Raw genomic sequence first — 18,562 nt, forward strand, 5'->3', positions numbered from 1 at the left:
ACCAGCAGCCAGGAAATTAAAAAAGTATTGCAATGGGAAAGTCTGCTGTTAGGGACTTCTCTAAAGTACTTAAGAGCAATGGTGTCTCTCTGGAGACTAAGGTCTGCCTGATACAGGCCATGGTCTTTGCAATCACTTGTTAAGCATCAGAGAGTTGGACAATGATTAGGGAGGATAGAAGGAGAATTGATGCCTTTGAGCTGTGGTGCTGGAGAAGAGTATTGAATGTACAATGGACTGACAGGAAAACAAACAGATTCATCCTAGAGAGGGTTAAACCAGGCTACTCCTTGGAGGCAAGGATTCTGGGGCTCTGTCTGACATACTTCGGACATGCTGTAAGGAGAGACAGGTCTTTGGAGAGGGACATCACGCTTGGTAGGGTAGAGGGACAGTGCAGGATGGGAAGCCCCTCTATGAGGTGGATTGATTCAGTGACTGGGGTAATTGGGATGGGTGTGTCAGAGGCAATGCGATTGGCACAGGATAGAGCAGGCTTTAGGGCTGCTGTACATAGGGTCGCTATGAGTAGCAAACGACTCGACGGCACATAACAACAACAACAACAATAGTGATACAAAACGCTCATTCTTTCTTAAGCTAAAGTAGCAGAATATTTAAGGACACTTTAGGTAGAATGTTAAATGATCCAGGAAGTATCCAGAGAAGATGGAAGGAATACACATAGTCACTGTATCAGAAGGAATTGGCTGACATAGAAGAATTTAAGGAAATAACATATGAGCAAGAGCCTAATTGATGGCATACCAATTGACATATTTCAACAGACAGACACTGCCCTGGATGTACTCACTAAGTTGTGCCAAGAAATCTGGAGGACAGCCAGCTGGCCAACTGACTGGAAAAGATTGATATTTGTTTCCATTCCAAAGTAAGGTGACCCAACAGAGTACGGGAATCATCGAACAATATCATTAATATCACATGCAAGCAAGATTTTGCTGAAAATTATCCAAAAACATTTGGAGAAGTATGTCAGCAGAGAACTGCCAGATGTGTAGGCTGGATTTAGAAGAGGTCGTGGTACTAGGGATATTATAGTTAAAGTTAGATGGATATAAGCAGAAAGCAAAGAATACCAGAAGAATGTCTATCTGTGCTTCATTGACTATCCAAAGTCTTTTGACTGTGTGGATCACAATAAGCTGTGGCTGACTCTGAGAAGAATGGGAATCCCAGAACATTTGATTGTGCTAATGCAAAATCTATACTTGGACCAAGAGGCAGTCGTCAGAACAGAGCAAGGAGACACTATATGGTTCAAAATCAAGAAGGGGGTCCATCAAGGACGTATTCTGTCTCCATACCTTTTCAATCTGTATGCAGAACAGATCATCCGAGACACTGGGCTGTACAAAGAGGAATGAGGCATCAGGATTTGTGGAAGAGTCATCAACAACCTGCATTATGCAGATGACACAACCCTGCTTGCTTGAACTGAGGAGGACCTGAAGCGCTTGCTACAGAATGTCAAGGACTGCAGCCTCCTATATGGATTGAAGCTCAACATCAAGAAAACAAAGATTCTAACCACAGGGCCAAGTGGCAGCATCAGTATGGATGGTGAAGAGATTGAGATAGTTAACAGTTTTAGTTTACTTGGCTCCACAGTCAACACTCTTGGTAACAGCCAGGAAATCAAGAGACGAATTGCATTGGGAAAATCAGCTGTTAGGGACCTCTCAAGAGTACTGAAGAGCAATGACGTCCGGCTAGAGACTAAGGTGCACCTGATCCGTACTATAGCCTTTGCAATTATGTGCTATGTGTCAGAGAGTTGGACAGTGAATAGGGATGATAGAAAGAGTATTGATGCCTTTGAGCTGTGGTGCTGGAGAACAGTGTTGAATATATAATGGACTGCTAGGAGAACAAACAGGTTTGTCCTAGAGAAAGTAAAGCTGGAATGCTCCTTGTAGTCAAGGATTCTGAAGCTTCATCTGACATACTTTGGGCATGCTGCAAGGAGGGACTGGTCCTTGGAGAGGAACATCATGTTTGGCAGAGTGGAGGGACGGCGCAGGAGAGGAAGACTTTTGATGAGATGGATCGATTCTGTGATTGGAGTGGTGGGAATGAGTGCATTTGAGATGGCTAAGTTGGCACAGAATAAAACAGAGTTTAGAGCTCTTATACATATGGTTGCTATGAATCGCAAGTGACTTGATGGCACATAACAACAACAACAACAACAGTGATACAAAAGGAAGATTTCTATATTTTCCAGCTTGGTGAAATTATGTAAGCTACACTGGGACTAGCATAATACCTGTGTTGCAGACTTGCTGATAGAGACACCGTGGTTAACACATGCAAAGGAAATGTAATTTTTGTTGTTGTTGGGAAAGACTCAATTGAATCTATTCTGCTCACCATCTCACACCCAACAGTTAAGGATAAAGCTTAGGATGAATATTTGGTTTTTCCTTCTCTTCTCACTCTTCAAGATATTATATGGAGGTATGAAAGAGGAGATTTGTTAACCTAGCAGTGTCAGAGTCAGGGATAAAGAGTTCAGGTTCCAGCATAATCTTCGGTACAATCTTGTTGGAAGCCTTGTTTGCAACCAGTCAGTGTCTCTATTCAATTCTCTCTGAGAACACTCCCTGTCCACTGAATCTCAGGTCAAACTGCTGAGTTCTGGGCTTGTCTTTCACATCATGTAACAGTCTGGGTACTTGACCCTACTCTGGGGAAGCTCCTGTATAACACTCCACCTTACATAATTAGGAACTCATCTGCATTCCTCACTCAATACAGCACTATGTGAAACCTACATTCCCCTTGTTCTTCAAAGACGCTGAAGAATGTTCAACAGTGTTAACTCAAGGACTTTTCCTTCTATAAACTCACTGCCATAGAGTCAGAGCTGACTCGGAGCTGACCTTCCAGTGGGTTTTCAGAGCCTGAAAATCACAGAGGAGGAGATTACCCATCTTTCTCCTGAGAGATAACAGTTAGATTAGAACTGCCATTTTCTGGGTAAGCAGTGCAACACACCTTACCCACTAGGCCCGCAGAGCTGCTATGAAGCCCAGTTTTGGAAAATACCTGCAACGTGGACCCCTCTCAGAGAACCAAATGAAAGTTTGCAAGACACTTTGGTCTATACTTTCTTTAAAATCAATCTAATGAGTTCCTTTCCTCTCTGATCCAGAGAAATCAGAATATGTATTTCACCACAGACTCTCTCTACCTTTTCTATCTTTTTCTTTCCATAACTTAGTAGCGCTCAGAGGAGCTGGGATTTCTACTTCTTTTTGCTTGTTTAGGAAACTACCCATGTCTTGGGCAATTTTTTCCTCCTATGCAGTTAGTATCTGCTGTTTCACCTTCTCTGGATTCTAATGACAGAATTTCAATGAACAAAGATTAGTATAGTTGTTGTTATTGTTAGGTATTGTACATCTCATGAGTGCAACTCATGGCAAACCTACAAACAAAAGATCTGAACCCTGTTCTATCCTGCACCGTCCTCACATTTCCTGACACACAGGAGCCCATTACAGCAGTCACTGTGTCAATCCACCTGGTTGATAAAGATTAATATCTGCAAAATATAATACAATACTTATAAAATAATAACTTTTGATAATAAAACAAGTAGGGAAGATGAAAAGATTTCAAACACTGAACTGTCATTTCTTGTCTGTCTCTTCTATTTCTCGGTCTATATACAAAGAAGAACAATAGTGAAAAGAGTTAATTTAGATGAAGGCTTGGCTATAAAAGGAAAATGGATATCTATGGACAAATTAAGACTATAGCACAGATACTAACAGGGGAAAAAAAGAAGACAACATGTTGGAATTCAGGAGAAAGGGAGAAATGAGAGAGAAAAGATATATATGTATGACTTGACTGGCCTTGCGTGAAAGGGGTGCAAAAACAGACTAAGCCTTATTTCCTAAAGGGCTATAAGATTATAATGAAGTTGGCCTCGTTATGCCCTACTCTGTGACTTTCAGATCTTTGTGACTTCTAGTCTAACACTATAGAGCATGCGATGAGAAAAGGTTTTACTCAATCACTTGCTTCTATTCATTGGAAGTCTTAATTTTATGTGAAATATGCTTAATAGTAAATGGTATTACAACAATTTCTTTTCTTTTCTTAATAACTAAAAAACCCCACAAGTAGTTATCATGATTTAAAGGAAAAGTTTTTACTGGTCAAAGAGGTTTAAAAGACAAAAATACAGTCATTCTGAGTCTTTCAAAACTCAGACCTACTCCTGTCAGCTTGGTGCTGATTCATGTTGTTGTTAGATGCCACAGAATCAAGTATGACTCACAGTAACCCTAAAACAACAGATCTGGACCCTGTCCTATCCTATGCCATCCTCATAATTTCTGAGATACTTGAGCCAACTGCTGCAGTCACTGTGTAAATCCATTTTGTTGAGTATCTTCCTTTCTTTCTCCAAATTTCCACCTTTCTAAGCCTGATGTTCCTTTCTAAGGGATAGCATCTCTGAGCAACATGTCCGAAGTATGTGAGATGAAGCTTCACCATCTTTGCCTCCAAGGAGCACGCTGATTGTACTTGCTCCACATCTGTTTCTTCTTTTGGCAGTCCATGGGATATTCAGTATTTTTCTCCAACATAACAGCTCAAAGGCATCAATTTTTCTGTCATCCTTATTCACTGTCCAGCTATCACATGCACAGCAAGTGATTGAAAAAAATAGTGGTCTGAATCAGGTGCACCTTAGTGTTACAACTGACAATGTTCCTCAGTCATTTAGAGACATCCTTGACTGCACACTTTCCCAATGCTATATATCTCAGTGCTGATTCATAGTGATCTTCTATTTGGTTTCAGTGTCTTAGAAGGTGATAAATTTTAATGAAGGAGACCACTCATTCCTGTCCTACAGCATAGTTGGTGGATTCAAACCACTGAACTTGCAGCATTTTTATTTGGAGCACAACTCTCCACAGACCATCAAAATTCCTAGAGACCTTTCACTTGTAGTGCATTATGTCCTAAACTGCTAGGAATGGCTGGCAGTTCAAATCCAACTTTTAATATTTACAGATCAGAAACCTGATGGAGATTTGGCATGAGACAATCTCTACTTGGATGATAGAGGAGCTGAATTAGCAATATGTGTATTGTTGTTGTGTACCATCAAAGTGGATCCAACCCAGAGCTGACCCTCTAGCAGGTTTTCAGAGGCAGTAAATCACAGCTGGGTATAGAAGAGGTCATGTTACTAGAGACATTCTTGCCAATTTCATATGGATCTTGGCAGAAAGCAAAGAATACCACAAGAATGTGTGTTTCATTGACTACCCAAAGGCATTTGACTGTATGGATCACAACAAATAATGGCTAACTTTGAGGAAAATGGGAATCCCAGAACACTTGATTGTTCATATGTGAAACCTATACTTGGACCAGGAAGCAGTCCTTAGAACAGGAGGAAACACTGCATGGTTCAAAATCAGGAAAGGATTGTGTCAGGGATACATGCTGTATCCAAACTTTTCAATCTATTTGCAGAACAGATCATTCAGGAAGCATGGCTTTCTGAGGAGGAAGGTGGCATCAGGATTGGAAGAAGACTCATCAACAACCTATGTTATGCAAATGACACAACCTTGCTTGCTGAAGATCTTAAGTACTTGCTGCAGAAGATCAAGTCTTCAATACAGATTGAAGCTCAACAGCAAGAAGACAAAGATTCTCATCACTGGACCAAATGGCAGCACCATAATAGAGAAGATTGCGGTTGTTAAGAGTTACACCTTGCTGGGCTAAACAGTCAACACTCTTAACACCAGCAGCCTGGAAATCAAAAGACGAATTGAATTGGGAAAATCTGCTGTCACTGACTTCTCCAGAGTGCTGAAAAGATGTCTCTCTAGAGACTAAGGTGTCCCTAATCCAGGCCACAAACTTTGCAATTACTTGCTATGAGTCAGAGGCCTGTGCAAAGACTAATGATGACTGAAGAAGAATCAATGCCTTTGAATTGTGTTGCATTTGAATCGTGTCTTGAACATTCTATGGACTGCCAGCAAAACAAATACGTCTGTCTTGGAGAGTGTGAAACCAAGTTCAACCTTGGAGGCTAGGATTTTGAAGCTCCACCTCACATATTTTGGGAATGTGGCCACGAAAGACCAGTCCTTGGAGAAGATCATAATTCTCGGAAAGGTAGAGGGACAGCACAGGAGAGGAAGATACTGGATGAGATGGACTGATACATTAATTGGGGTAATGGTGAGACTGGCTCAGGACAGGGTCAATATGGGTCACAGATGGCTTGATGATACATAACAACAACAAATCACAAGGGAATTGACTGTCATCTTTCTCCTACAGTGCAGCTGGTAGATTCAAACCACATACCTTTGCACTGGTAGCACAACTGCTTACTGTTACGCTACCAGGGCTCTCTGTAGTGCCATAATTATTTATGTATATTGTATGTTTGACAGAGCTTCAAAAACCTAGCCTTCAAAGAGAAAATTGGTTTTATCCTCTCCAAAACAGATCTGTTTGTTTTCCTCCAGCACCACAACTCAAAAGGCATCAATTCTTCTTCTATCATCCTTAGTCATTATCTAGCTCTTTGATGCATAACAAGTAATTGTGAAGACCATGACCTGTATCAGGTATACCTTAGTCTCTAGACTAACATGGTTGCTTTTCAGGACTTTGGAAGTACCTGACAGCAGATTTACCTAATGCAATTAATCTTTTGATTTCTTGGCTGCTGGTGTCAAGTTTATTGTGAAGCCAAGCAAGCTGTAAGTGTTAACAACCTAAATCTCTTCTCCATCCATCATGGTGCTGCCATTTGGCCCAGAGGTAAGAATCTTTGTCTTCTTGATGTTGAGCTTCAATCCATATTGAAGACTAAAGTCCTTGATCTTTTGCAGCAAGTGCTTCAGATCTTCTTCAGTTTCAGCAAGCAAGGTTGTGTCATCTTCGTAATGTAAGTTGTTGATGAGTCTTCTTCCAATCCTGATGCCACATTCATCCTCATAATATAGAGAGGTCCATACAATCTTTGCCCTTTTTTCAAGTCTTGTCCTTGTTAGGTACTATCAACTTGTAGAGACCCTAAAACAATTGGTCAGAATCTTGCCCTATTTTGTTCCATTCTAATAATCTCTGACATGTTCGAGCCCATTGTTACAATCACTGTGTAAACCTATCTCAGTAAGGGTCTTCCTTTCTTTTGATAGCCCTCTACCATCCCAAGCATAAAGTCTTTTTCAAAGGACTGCCCTCCTCCAACAAGATCCTCAAAGTATGTGAAATTCTACCATCCTAGCCTCTAATGAGCACCCTGGTTGGCAGAAGTCTGGAAGTAAGATTTCACAGTCTATTTCCATTCTTGTAGGAGCAGAATCCTACATGGAAACTTCAGAGTTGAAAGAAACCATTTGAGCAAGGTAGGCATTCAAAGGCAGCCTCTGTTCTTACAGAAAATACATATGCAAAACTGAATGGCCTATTTCTTGTCTCAGATCATGAACAGCCTGAGATCAGGGGTTTTTCCATTTGTTTTCACAGACAGGAAGAAAAGAAAAGGGGGGGGAATGATCATTTAATATATTCACATTTTAAGATCATGAATTTATTAAAATCCAATTTCTATTCAACGGTGGTTTCTCTTTTCTCCAAAGGGTATGTGGAGTGCCCTGTGTGTGTTCAAGTATAGTCTTGAATCTAGAGCAACATATCATTATTTCAGAATCACCCTCAAGGGGTAAAATCAATAAACACTGGCTGGGAAGGATGTTTGACTGGGACCTTTGTAACACTCTGCTATTTGTCTGTAGAGAAGCAACCCTCTTTTGTGATTTTGAGCTCAACCCTGGATTATTTACAAACATCTTAAGCAAGACTGCAAATATAGTAACTATAGTAACTCTGACAGCAAAGCAGTGAACCAAAACTCCAGCAGACAAGAAGCTCCCCCTCCTTTCTCTGAGATCTTTCAAGGGAAAATGCCAGAGGCCTCAATTTTATTCTCATTCAAAAACCAACTAATGCCAACAAATATTGAAAGTTAGAGACTGCATTATCCTAAGCTTGATGCTGTTGTTGTTGATGACCTTCCAGTCAAGTATGACTTATAATGACCATATGAACAAAAGGCCTGAAGCCCCTCTACAACTACTGACATTTATCAAAGCTCATAGTTTCCGGAGGCATGTTGTTTAGGAAGTGGATGCCACTCCTGCTTCCAAACCTGTCATAGTATGTTGTTGTTGTTATGTGCCATGGAGTCACCCATGATGCATACCTAACCTATGTAGAGCAACTCTGAACCCTTCCCTGTCCTGAGCCAGTCTCATTAAATCTTACATAACAACCCTCCTTGACCCAGCCACTGCATCAATCCATCTCATCCGGGGTCTTCTTCTCCTGCACTGTTAGTCCACCCTTCTGAGCATGATGTCCTCCTCCAAGGACTGATCTCTCCTGGTCACATGCTCAAAGTATGTGAGGCAGAGTTTCAAAATCCTAGCCTGCAAGGAAAGACTTGGGTTTCACCCTAAGACACATCAGTTTGTTTTCTTGACAGTCCATGGTATGTTCAAGACTCTTCTCCAGCACCACAACTCAAAGGAACCTATTCCTCAGTCATCCTTAGTCACTGTTCAACTCTCTGAAGCATAACAAGCAGTTGAGAAGACCATGGCCCGGATTAAGCACACTTTTATATCTAGATTGATATTGTTCCTCTTCAGCACTCTGGAGAGGTCCATGACAGCAGATTTTCCCAATGCAGTTCGTCTTTTGATTTCCTGACTGCTGGTATTAAGAGTGTTGATTGTAGAGCCAAGCAAGCTATAATTGCTAACAACTTCACCCTCTTCTCCATCTATTATGGTGCTGCCAGTTGGCCCAGTGGTGAGAATCTTGCTCTTGAGGTTGAGCTTCAATCCATATTGAAGACTATAGTCCTTGACCTTTTACAGCAACTGCTTCAGGTCTTCTTCAATTTTAGCAAGTAAGACTGTGTCATCTTCATACTGTAGGTTGTTAATGACTCTTCCTCCAATCTTGATGCCACACTCCTCTTCATGAAGCCCTGCCTCCTGAATGATCTATTCTGCATACAGATTGAAAAGCTTTGGGGACAGGATGCATCCCTGATGAACCCCTTTCCTGAAAGAACTTGAGAATACATTCAAGTCACAAGTTGCAATGTTTAAGAATGCTAGGGTCAGGATATTGCATGATTCAGGAAGCAGTACAAGAAGATGAAAGGAGTATACAGAGTCATTGTACCAAAAAGAATTGGCTGACACAGAAGAATTTCAAGAAACAACATATGAGCAAGAGGCAAAAGTGATGAAGGAGGAAGTGAAGGCTTGTTTGAAGGACTTGGCAAAAAATAAAGCCCCAGGATTTGATGGAATACCAATTGATGTACTTTAGCAAACAGATACTGCCCTGCATGTGCTCACCAAGTTGTGACAAGAAATCTGGAGGAAAACTACCGCCCAACTGACTGAAAGAGACCCATATTTATTCCCATTTAAAAAAATGTGACTCAACAGAGTGTGGAAATTGTTGAACAATATCATTAATATCACACAATAGCAAAATCCTGGTGAAGAGTATCCAGAAAAAACTTAAGTAGTACATTGACAGAGAACTACCAGAAATACAGGCTGGGTTCAGAAGAGGTTGTGGCACTAGGAATATTATTGCCAAGGTCAAATAGATCTTGGCAGAGAGTACCAGAAGAATGTCTATCTGTGTTTCATTGACTTTTCAAAGGCATTTGACTTTGTGGATCACAATAAGTAGTGGCTAGCCTTGAGGAAAATGGGAATCTCAGAACATTGATTGTGCTTATATGAAACCTATACTTGGACCAAGGAGCAGTCCTCAGAACAGAGCAAAGAAACACTGCATGGTTTAAGATATTTAAAATGGATGCAGCATGCTCACCTTTCATTATTTACATAAGTGAGGGAGTATTGTAATTTTGCTCTTTCATTTGGTGCAAATGCTTTACACTGGACTCCTAATCAAAGAGCCAGAAGGTTGGGCACCCAGCTGTAGTGTGGAAGAAAAGTCTGGCAATCTGAGCCCATAATGATTGTAGTCAAGAAAACCCTGCCAAGTAATTCTACTTTATAATTTATGATGCCACCACAAGTTAGAACTAACACAATGGGAATTTTAAAAAAAAATCAGTCTATGCATATTGTTGTTGTATGCTGCTGAGTAGGAAGCCACTCAGAAGTTACCTTCTACGGGGTTTTCAGAGGCAAAAAAATCACACAAAAAGAGATTGACAATCCTTCTCTTGTGGAGCAGCTGGTGGATTTAAACTGTGTGCATTTGGAATTGCAGCACAGCTTCTTACCACTAGGCCACCAGAGCCCCCCAAAATAATAGGAGAAGAAATACTAGGAGATCTAATTAAATGGGAAAATATTTTCTTTTCATGGATAGGAAGACTGAACATGTGAAAACAACAATTTTACTAAGCTCATTCTTCAAGGAGCTAGATTAAAAAATGATGTATAAGATCTCACACTCTCACATCCCCAAACCTACTACACAACTCTGGTAATGCTGTTTGTACCATTTAACTTATGATAGCTCCATCTCCAGAAAATCTTGACTAAAAGACCGAAGACTGATAGGCTTTCAAGTGAAACCAGAATCTGTGTATAGATCTAATAAGACTACCAACCAAATCTGGGTAGAGAATGTGCAAAAGAAAATATGCAAACAACAAAAAACATAAATATTTCAATTCTATTGCTGAAGGAATTTTAATATCCCTTATATACAGTTCCCAGGTTATAGACATGATTTTTTTCCTAAGTGGACCTTTAAATTCAATTTGTAGGTAGAGTGAACAGGTGCATATGGTTTGTCTATAAGCCTTACTTTATTGCATGGAGAGGCATGACGTCTTTTCAGTGGTTTAAGTTGCATGGGCACCAAGTGAAAATGATCATGTTGGAGAATTTGTTTCCAATAAGGCTCGCCTCGATCTTTATTATTTGAAGGCAAACTTACATAACATTTAAGGGCCAAGTAGGAGCTGATTGTAAGTGGGAGGCAATTCTGAACTTCTTCCCCTTCACCACTCAACAATCAATTTTTCTGTTAAAGTCCAATCAGTATAACTGGCACGAGCAGTTAGGAGACTAGTAGATGTATTTCACTGGGAAAGTCCGTCATTAAGAACTTCTCCAAATTATTGATGGGTAATGATGTCAGTTTGAAGACAGGTGTGCCTGATTCAGGCCATGGTCTCAGTCTCTTGCTATGCATCTAAGAGCTGGACAATGACTAAGAAGGAGAAAAGAATTGATGCCTCTTAACTGTGGTGTTGGTGAAGAGTGCTGAAGATCCCATGGACTGCCAAAAGAACAAGTATATCCTGGAGACGGTGCAGCTAAAGTGTTACTTGGATACAAAGATGATGAAGCTTTGTCTCTCACATACTTTGAGCATGTTGCTAGGAGAGGTTATCCCTTGGAGAGGAACATCATACTTGGTAAGGTGGAGGGCCAGCAAAAGAGAGGAAAACCCTTAACTACGTGGGTTGACACAGTGACCTCAGCAATGGTACAGAGTGTGTCACAGATTATGAGGACAGCACAGGACAGGACAATGTTTAGATCACTTATTCCTAGATCACTATGAATCGTACTCACTAAACTCCACAGCATCTACAACTATAACAACATATGTTGTCGTTACGTGCTGTCGAGTCACTTTGCGACTCATAGCGACCATATGTACAACAGCTCTAAACTCTGCTTTGTCCTGTATATCCAGGTTTAGTGTCTAGTTGATACTACAAGCTGCCTCTCAGGGGAGGCTTATATGTTACTATGATTCCAGGCACAGGTAGACTAGGAAGAAAGGTCAGATGACCTGGTTCTGAAACTTAGCCTGTAACCTCATGGTCAGAACGATCCAATGATCACAGAGGTCTGAATCCACTGTGCTTGGGATTGGCATGAATTAGGAGGCCTACTCTATGGTAGCTTACGAACAAAAACATTTCTTCAAAACAAATCTTACAAAAAAACAGTATGAAATTGAATTACAACATCTTAGTTTTGACAAGAGCACTGGTGGCCTAATGGCAAGAAGCTGTACTGCAATCCAGAAGGCACACGGTTCAAGTCACCAGCTGCTCCATGGGAGGAGGATGGGCACTCTCTTCCTGTGTGATTAAATGCCTCTGAAAACCCACCAGAGGGTCAGCTATGGGTCATTTCTGACTTGATAGTACACAAAAACAAGTTTTGATAAATACACCACTGGTATGTACACAGGGAGCCCTGGTGGCCTAGTGGTAGAGTTATACAGCAACACAAAGGCAGGCTATTCAAATCTACCAAGGGTTCCATGGAAGAAAGATGGACCACCTCCTCTTCTGTGATTTACAACCTCCGAAAACCTGCTAGATGGTCAGCTGTGAGTTAGTTCCGACTCAAAGACACATAACAACAACAGTATGCTGATAGGGGAGCTCTGGGGACATCGTCCACAGGAAGCTGTGCTGTTAGCCAAAATGCTGCACATCTCTAGTAATTAGAACCTACCAGCATTTCTAAGGAAGGAGATGGGCAGTCTCCTTGCATTACAATTTTTAGCCTCACAAACTCAATGGTGTGTCATTCCTGTTGGGATAAACTCAAAGGTAGTGAAGTTTTGAACTTGTGCTAGCATTAGAGATAGGAGAAAGATGGGCAATCTTCTCTTCATGCCGTTTACAGCCTCTGAAAACCTGCTGGAGGTTTAGCTATGAGTCAGTTCTGACTCAGCAACAGAAAGGAAGATCATTAGAGAACATTAGGTGTAAAGTACATAGAAACACTCTCTGAATTTTGCAGCTCCTCTGTTAATCTAAACTTTACAAATAGCAGAGCTGCCAGATTATTGACACAGTGGCTTTAGACCAAAGACTGGGCTTGAAGTAGGTGCCTTGCTCCCAGCACAATGCTCTTCCTCCTCCATTGCGGTACAGCCTCTGGTGGACCTCTTATTCTTCACCTACACGGTTCACTCATCTCTATCCACTGCTACCAGCCCACAACTTCTCTTAGTTACTCTACTCCCCTGCTAGAAACACACTAGCACTTCTGTCACCAAACAAGATCGATCTAGCAAGAAAAACAGAGGCCAGAATGCTTTAGTCACCAAGGTCTTTTCCCAATTACTCAATAGCCAAGATCAATACTAATCAGCAGTGCAGAGAAACATACAGCACCATTAAGATACAAATGGGAAATATTCTCAGTGACACTGGCCTGGCTTAATACAGCAAACACATTTGATTATCTTTCAATTGGTCAGAGACTCTCCACAAAGTGTTATTTTTAAAAAAAGGAGGAGAAAAAAAATCTCAAGAAGTGAAGGAGTTAAATGATCATATTCTAAGCCCCTAAATCAGTCCAGGCTCTCAAGTGTCAGAAAGATTTGAAAAACAGGGCCAAATAAAATAAAAGTTTTAGAGTTACATATTAAAATACTTTTATGCTTCCTATAAAAATTTATTTTTAGCATCATTGGAAATGTTCATAACTTTAGAATAAGTGATAAAAATGCAGTGAGTATCTAATGTTTTCATTTCAATGCACTGCCTTTAGGAAATGTAGCTGTGAATTTTTGAGGTTTAAAATTTTCAAAGCAAGTTTCAGAGTTTCAGGGTTTCCATAGCTTATGTACTCCACCCCAAAAGAAAATCAAAGGGGGAAAAAATATGAAACTCCATTGCCTATATATTGATTCTGATTCACAGAGATCCTATTGGACACGGTTTTATCATAAAGAGGTTTTATCAGGGAAGCAGGCTACTGTTATTTTTTTTCCCAACTAACTAACTAACAGGTCTGTCCTGAAGAGGGTGAAACCAAGCTACTCCTTGGAGGCAAGGATTTTGAGACTGTCTCACATACTTTGGGCATGTAGCCAGGGGAGGATGTATGTCAGTCATTGGAGAAGGATACCATTCTTGAAAAGGGTTGAGGGACAGTGCAGGAGAAGACAACTCTGGATGAGATGGATTGACAAAATAACTGGAGTAATGAGGATAGGTGTGTGAGAGACAGTGAGATTGGCTCAGGATAGAGCAGGATTCAGAGATATATGAGCATAGGGCCGCTATGAATCATAGTCAACTTGATAGCACATAAAGGACACCACCATATCCTATGGGAAGGCTGGTGGGTTCAAGCTGTTGAGCTTTCAGTTAGCAGCAGGCTTTTGTCTCAGTGCTACCAGGGATCGTAGGTTGTGTCCAGGGGATTATAACTCCCTAACACTTTATAAGCAAATGGAGCTAGTACTCACTTCTATGTTTATTAGCATTTATCTCTAAAGTGGGCTGAGATATGGGGAGTACATTTCAGTTAGTTTGCTAGCTTTTAAACTACAAAAGATTATCTGCTAAAGTCAGGTTGGACTGAATTGTTTCCTTTTTCTCAAGTATTCCATGTAAGGGAGGAGTCTGTTCTATAGGAAAACAAATCTGTACTGGTTTTAAAGTTGAGGCTCTTACAAGCAGGCACCCTTTCTGGGTCAATCAGCACTAATTACTGACTGGTTCTATAAGAAACAGGCCCCTAAGGGGGACTCTGTAAAGAAAAGGAGGCAGACCTCCTATTAGCTTGTCTTGGAGGCAGTCTTAACATCACAGGCAAGGTAACTGCACTTGGAGAATGAGCTTTCCTGGAATCCTAAAATACATGGTTCTCTCATGGGCGTTTTTTTTTGTTTTTGTTGGTCCACCCCCCGCCAAGATTCTGCTTTAGCACATAATAGAAAACATAGGATCTCGTTAGCAAAGACTCGGGTGACTGCTGGCTTGTGGAAGCCACACTGAAAATGTTTATAGCAGTACAACTTGCAGGGCAGTGTATAATCTTAAAATACAGCCTCTGTAGATGGCATTTTGCTATGTAAAGCTACTCATTTCCCACCAATTATCTTCTTCCTCTGACCCAATTTAATTCTGTACATTTATAAAAATTCATAGGCTTCGCATGAAGGATATAGGTTTCGTAATGAGGTGATATATTTTCCACTTACTGAGAACACTTTTCTCTTTAGGGAAACATAAGCTCTAACATGGCTGCTGCTGCTTTAGCAAATCATAGCTCTTGGAACTGCATCCTGAAAGAGTAGATACGACTTGTGCAACGCAAACACATTTGCCTGTGGTTGATACCTATTATGAAGTAGTCATTCATGTTATTTACGGTCATGTGATAATTTATGACTGGTTTTAGAAAAAACCAACAATAACAACAACACAACACTACAGAAAGTGAAGAAAGCCAGTATTCACTGAATTTTTTTCATTGGTGTTACCACATCAGTAAAATTCAGTATACTGGCATCAGCATACATACCATTTTTTTGTGTGTTTCCCTTTTGGAGGGTGAAGACAGTTCTTTGATGGCTAGAATGGTCTTAAAGCTGTTATAGGCATACCTGAGAGATACTATAAGTTTGGTTTCTTACCACAGCAAGTGGATACCATTACAAAGAGAGTCACATGATGTTCTTTGATTGCCAGTGGAGAGGGAATTGCACTGTAATCCAAAGACAGGCAGTACGAATCCACCAGCGGCTCTGAGGCAGAAAGATGGATTATCTCTTCCCACGCCAGTCTCTGAAAACCCTCTAGAGGGTTAGCTATCAGTCACTTTCCACTTGGCAACGTTGGGTTTTGAGTTGTGAAGGTAATATTGTGTGGTCGCACGATGATGTTTCTTAGTATAACTCAATTATCCAGGTGGGTTAAATCCTAACCCAATGATGTGAATGCAGCAGATTAAAGGGAGCTCTGTCATTATATGTCCAGCCTGATCTGATGTAGAGGAGGTCTCCTCAGGGGGTGGCATGTATTGAATGCATGTGAAGACTCTAATAATGCTCCCTTCATTGCTGTGGCATCGATCTGACTCAGCTTTTCCTCCAGCGGCTTGCTTTCCAAGGCTGCAAACTGCATGGAAAGAGACAGTCCATCTCTCTCCTGAGGACCTATGGGTGGATGTGAGCTGCCAATGAGGCATGGCTGCTGGGTTAAGCAGTCAAACTCTCTATGGAGTACACAACCAGAGGACCCTTTAGCAAAGCTAAGGAGCTTTTTTGCTTGATCCAGCTTCTGGCTCATAACCTCCACAGCTGAACCAGTGACCTGCCTTACTTACTGACCTTGGATTTATCAGCCTCTAAAGCTAGCTCTTACAAACTTTAAATGGGTCAAATCTCCATGGAGGCCTCTCTCTTGAGGTCTGACTCATGGGCCTGGGGCTCATCAGCTTCTTCTACAAAGGCAGGCATGAACCAGTTCCTCTAAATCAATACATGCACATACACACATGCACATTCTACTTATCTAGGGAACCCAGGCTAAGACAGCAGTGCATGTGAAAGTTTTGCTTAAGATACCCTGTAGCCTATTAACTGTGTCATAGTATTCAGAAAAAGCTTGAAATATTATCAATATATGATACAAAGATGAACTAAGCACCTGCTGGAGGAAAAATAATACCACAAAACTTGTCTGATACAAGGTTGCCATAAATCTTAACCATGAAGGATAATAAAATTAGGTATGCTTCTGTTTCTTTCTCTCACAACCCATCCATCTGCCCATCCATACACATGCACCTATATATCTCTATAGAGATAGAGATGCGTAGATATAGATCTGAGTTGTCTTGTGGCAAATGAGTAAACCTTTGGTTTCTGATTAAAAAGTTGATGATTTGAATCTAGCAACCACTCCAAGATTTGATAACCTGCTTCCATAAAGATTAGTCTTGAGAAATCTACAGAATCCATACATCCTGTCCTATAAAGGAAGCTGTAAGTTTAAAGCAACTTGATGGCAATGAAGGGAACTGGATATTGAATATGTATCTAACTGCCTGTTTATCATGGTTCTTTTTTGCTTTCCATAGTGTTGCTGTCATATGCTAACGCCATGTATTTCTAGAGAGCCAAAGGTGAACACCCATATAAAGAATCCCTTTTCCAGGGAAGGTAGGTCTAGCAGTACACCCCTCTTGTTTCTATGGGGTGAGTTTTTGATACCACAAAACATTACAAGAAATAACTAGTGCAAATCAATGAATTCTCTATCTCACAATACCAGACTATCTCTTCTTCAGCCTTTGGGTCTTAAGATATCACAGAAAATGTTCTCTTGGCTGTAGCTTATTTTCAGCCCCACTCCCCACCATAACTAGGCATTTATATGGTGACATATTCATGCTGTCAATTTAAAACGAAGCATCAGCCCATTGCACACAGAAAAGAGAAAAGCCACCAATCAATGCAAACCCAAATCGAAAATTTACCTTAGTTCCTTGAAGGGATCTGCCCTGACATTGGGTGTTTCTATAGATTTAGGGAACACTGTGCCCTCTGCTCCTGCAAGAACAAAAGGAAAAAAGCAAACACAAGTTGGAGATGTTGGACATGTCACTTGGGGGCACAATCAGCACACTGATTGGAGCTAAGAGGAGGGAATCTTTTCACAACCCAATTCACACATATTTTGCCACTGGCTTTAGGGCTTCTTGATAGAAGAACATTGAATCAACTCATGCAAAAGACCTTTAAAAAACAAAAACAAAAGAAAAAACAAACACAAAGAACATCTTGTCTTTTTTTTTTTTAAAGGAACTTCTTCAGAAAGTGTTCTTACTGAGATCAGAGTAAGGCCAAGAGGCAAATCTCCTCATGGATTTTTTTCTTTTTCTTTCTTTCTTTTTATTTTTTAAGGTGCCTAGCAGTGGCATGGTCTGACTTTTATCTCTCATAAACTATTAATAGTCACTCAACTGGAAATGTTTGGAAAAACAGCAGTCAAGACATTATCCATGTAATGCAGGGCACAAATTATAAAACCCATGTGAATCTAAACAAGGGTTAGAACACTGTAAGCTGTTTGCCTAAGGACAATTTAGCAAAAGTTTTCCAGCAAATAATGTTCACTTCTGTTATCTTCAACAAAACAGAAAATCATGAGAAATCTTTTGAGGTTCAGCAGTTTTACACTTGTATTAGCATTGATTCCTCACCCAATCTAGGTGTTTAACTCCTGGCTTTAAGCTTTTATCTTTGCAACCTGTCAACAACACCTGAGCCTTTCTAGTCATAAAAATTATTATCCGATTTGTCCACTTCAAAGTGTTTCCAAATCATTTAAACCTCAGTTTATTACACACAATTGCATCAGATATTAGTTTTCCAATTAAATATAGTCAAGACAGTATCCTGCAATTTGAAGTAAAGATGTTTATTTGGTGTTTATCCATTCATGTTGTAAGGAGGGATGGGATATTATCATGCATTCATGCATGCAGGAATTTCCACTCACATTGTTAAAAGGGCTAAGAATTGTCTATGTGTCACCTATAGGATAATACCGATTTATCATTGTATAGAGATGATTATAGGAAAACCAACTAAGTTGGTTCTGACTTATAGAGACCCTACACACAACAGAACAAAACATAGTCTGGTCCTGCACCATCTTCAGGCATTGCTGCAGTTGAGCCTGCTC

General features: G+C 40.5%; 1 protein-coding gene across 1 annotated transcript in view; it reads right to left on the reverse strand.

Moving 5' to 3' along the window:
- The window catches only part of SGCD (sarcoglycan, delta (35kDa dystrophin-associated glycoprotein)), a gene marked incomplete at its 5' end in the record, with an annotated part of 155,579 nt that extends 138,155 nt beyond the window's left edge, over positions 1-17,424 (reverse strand). Inside the window, one exon of the mRNA XM_006901986.1 lies at positions 17,352-17,424. Within this exon, the coding sequence (XP_006902048.1) occupies positions 17,352-17,424 (73 nt within the window). The remainder of the gene's footprint in view (positions 1-17,351) is intronic.
- Positions 17,425-18,562: the final 1,138 nt, after the last annotated feature.

This window comes from Elephantulus edwardii, unplaced genomic scaffold (genome assembly GCF_000299155.1).
Source record: "Elephantulus edwardii isolate Elephantulus edwardi_28Jun2011 unplaced genomic scaffold, EleEdw1.0 scaffold00354, whole genome shotgun sequence".
Taxonomy (NCBI): Eukaryota; Metazoa; Chordata; class Mammalia; order Macroscelidea; family Macroscelididae; genus Elephantulus; species Elephantulus edwardii.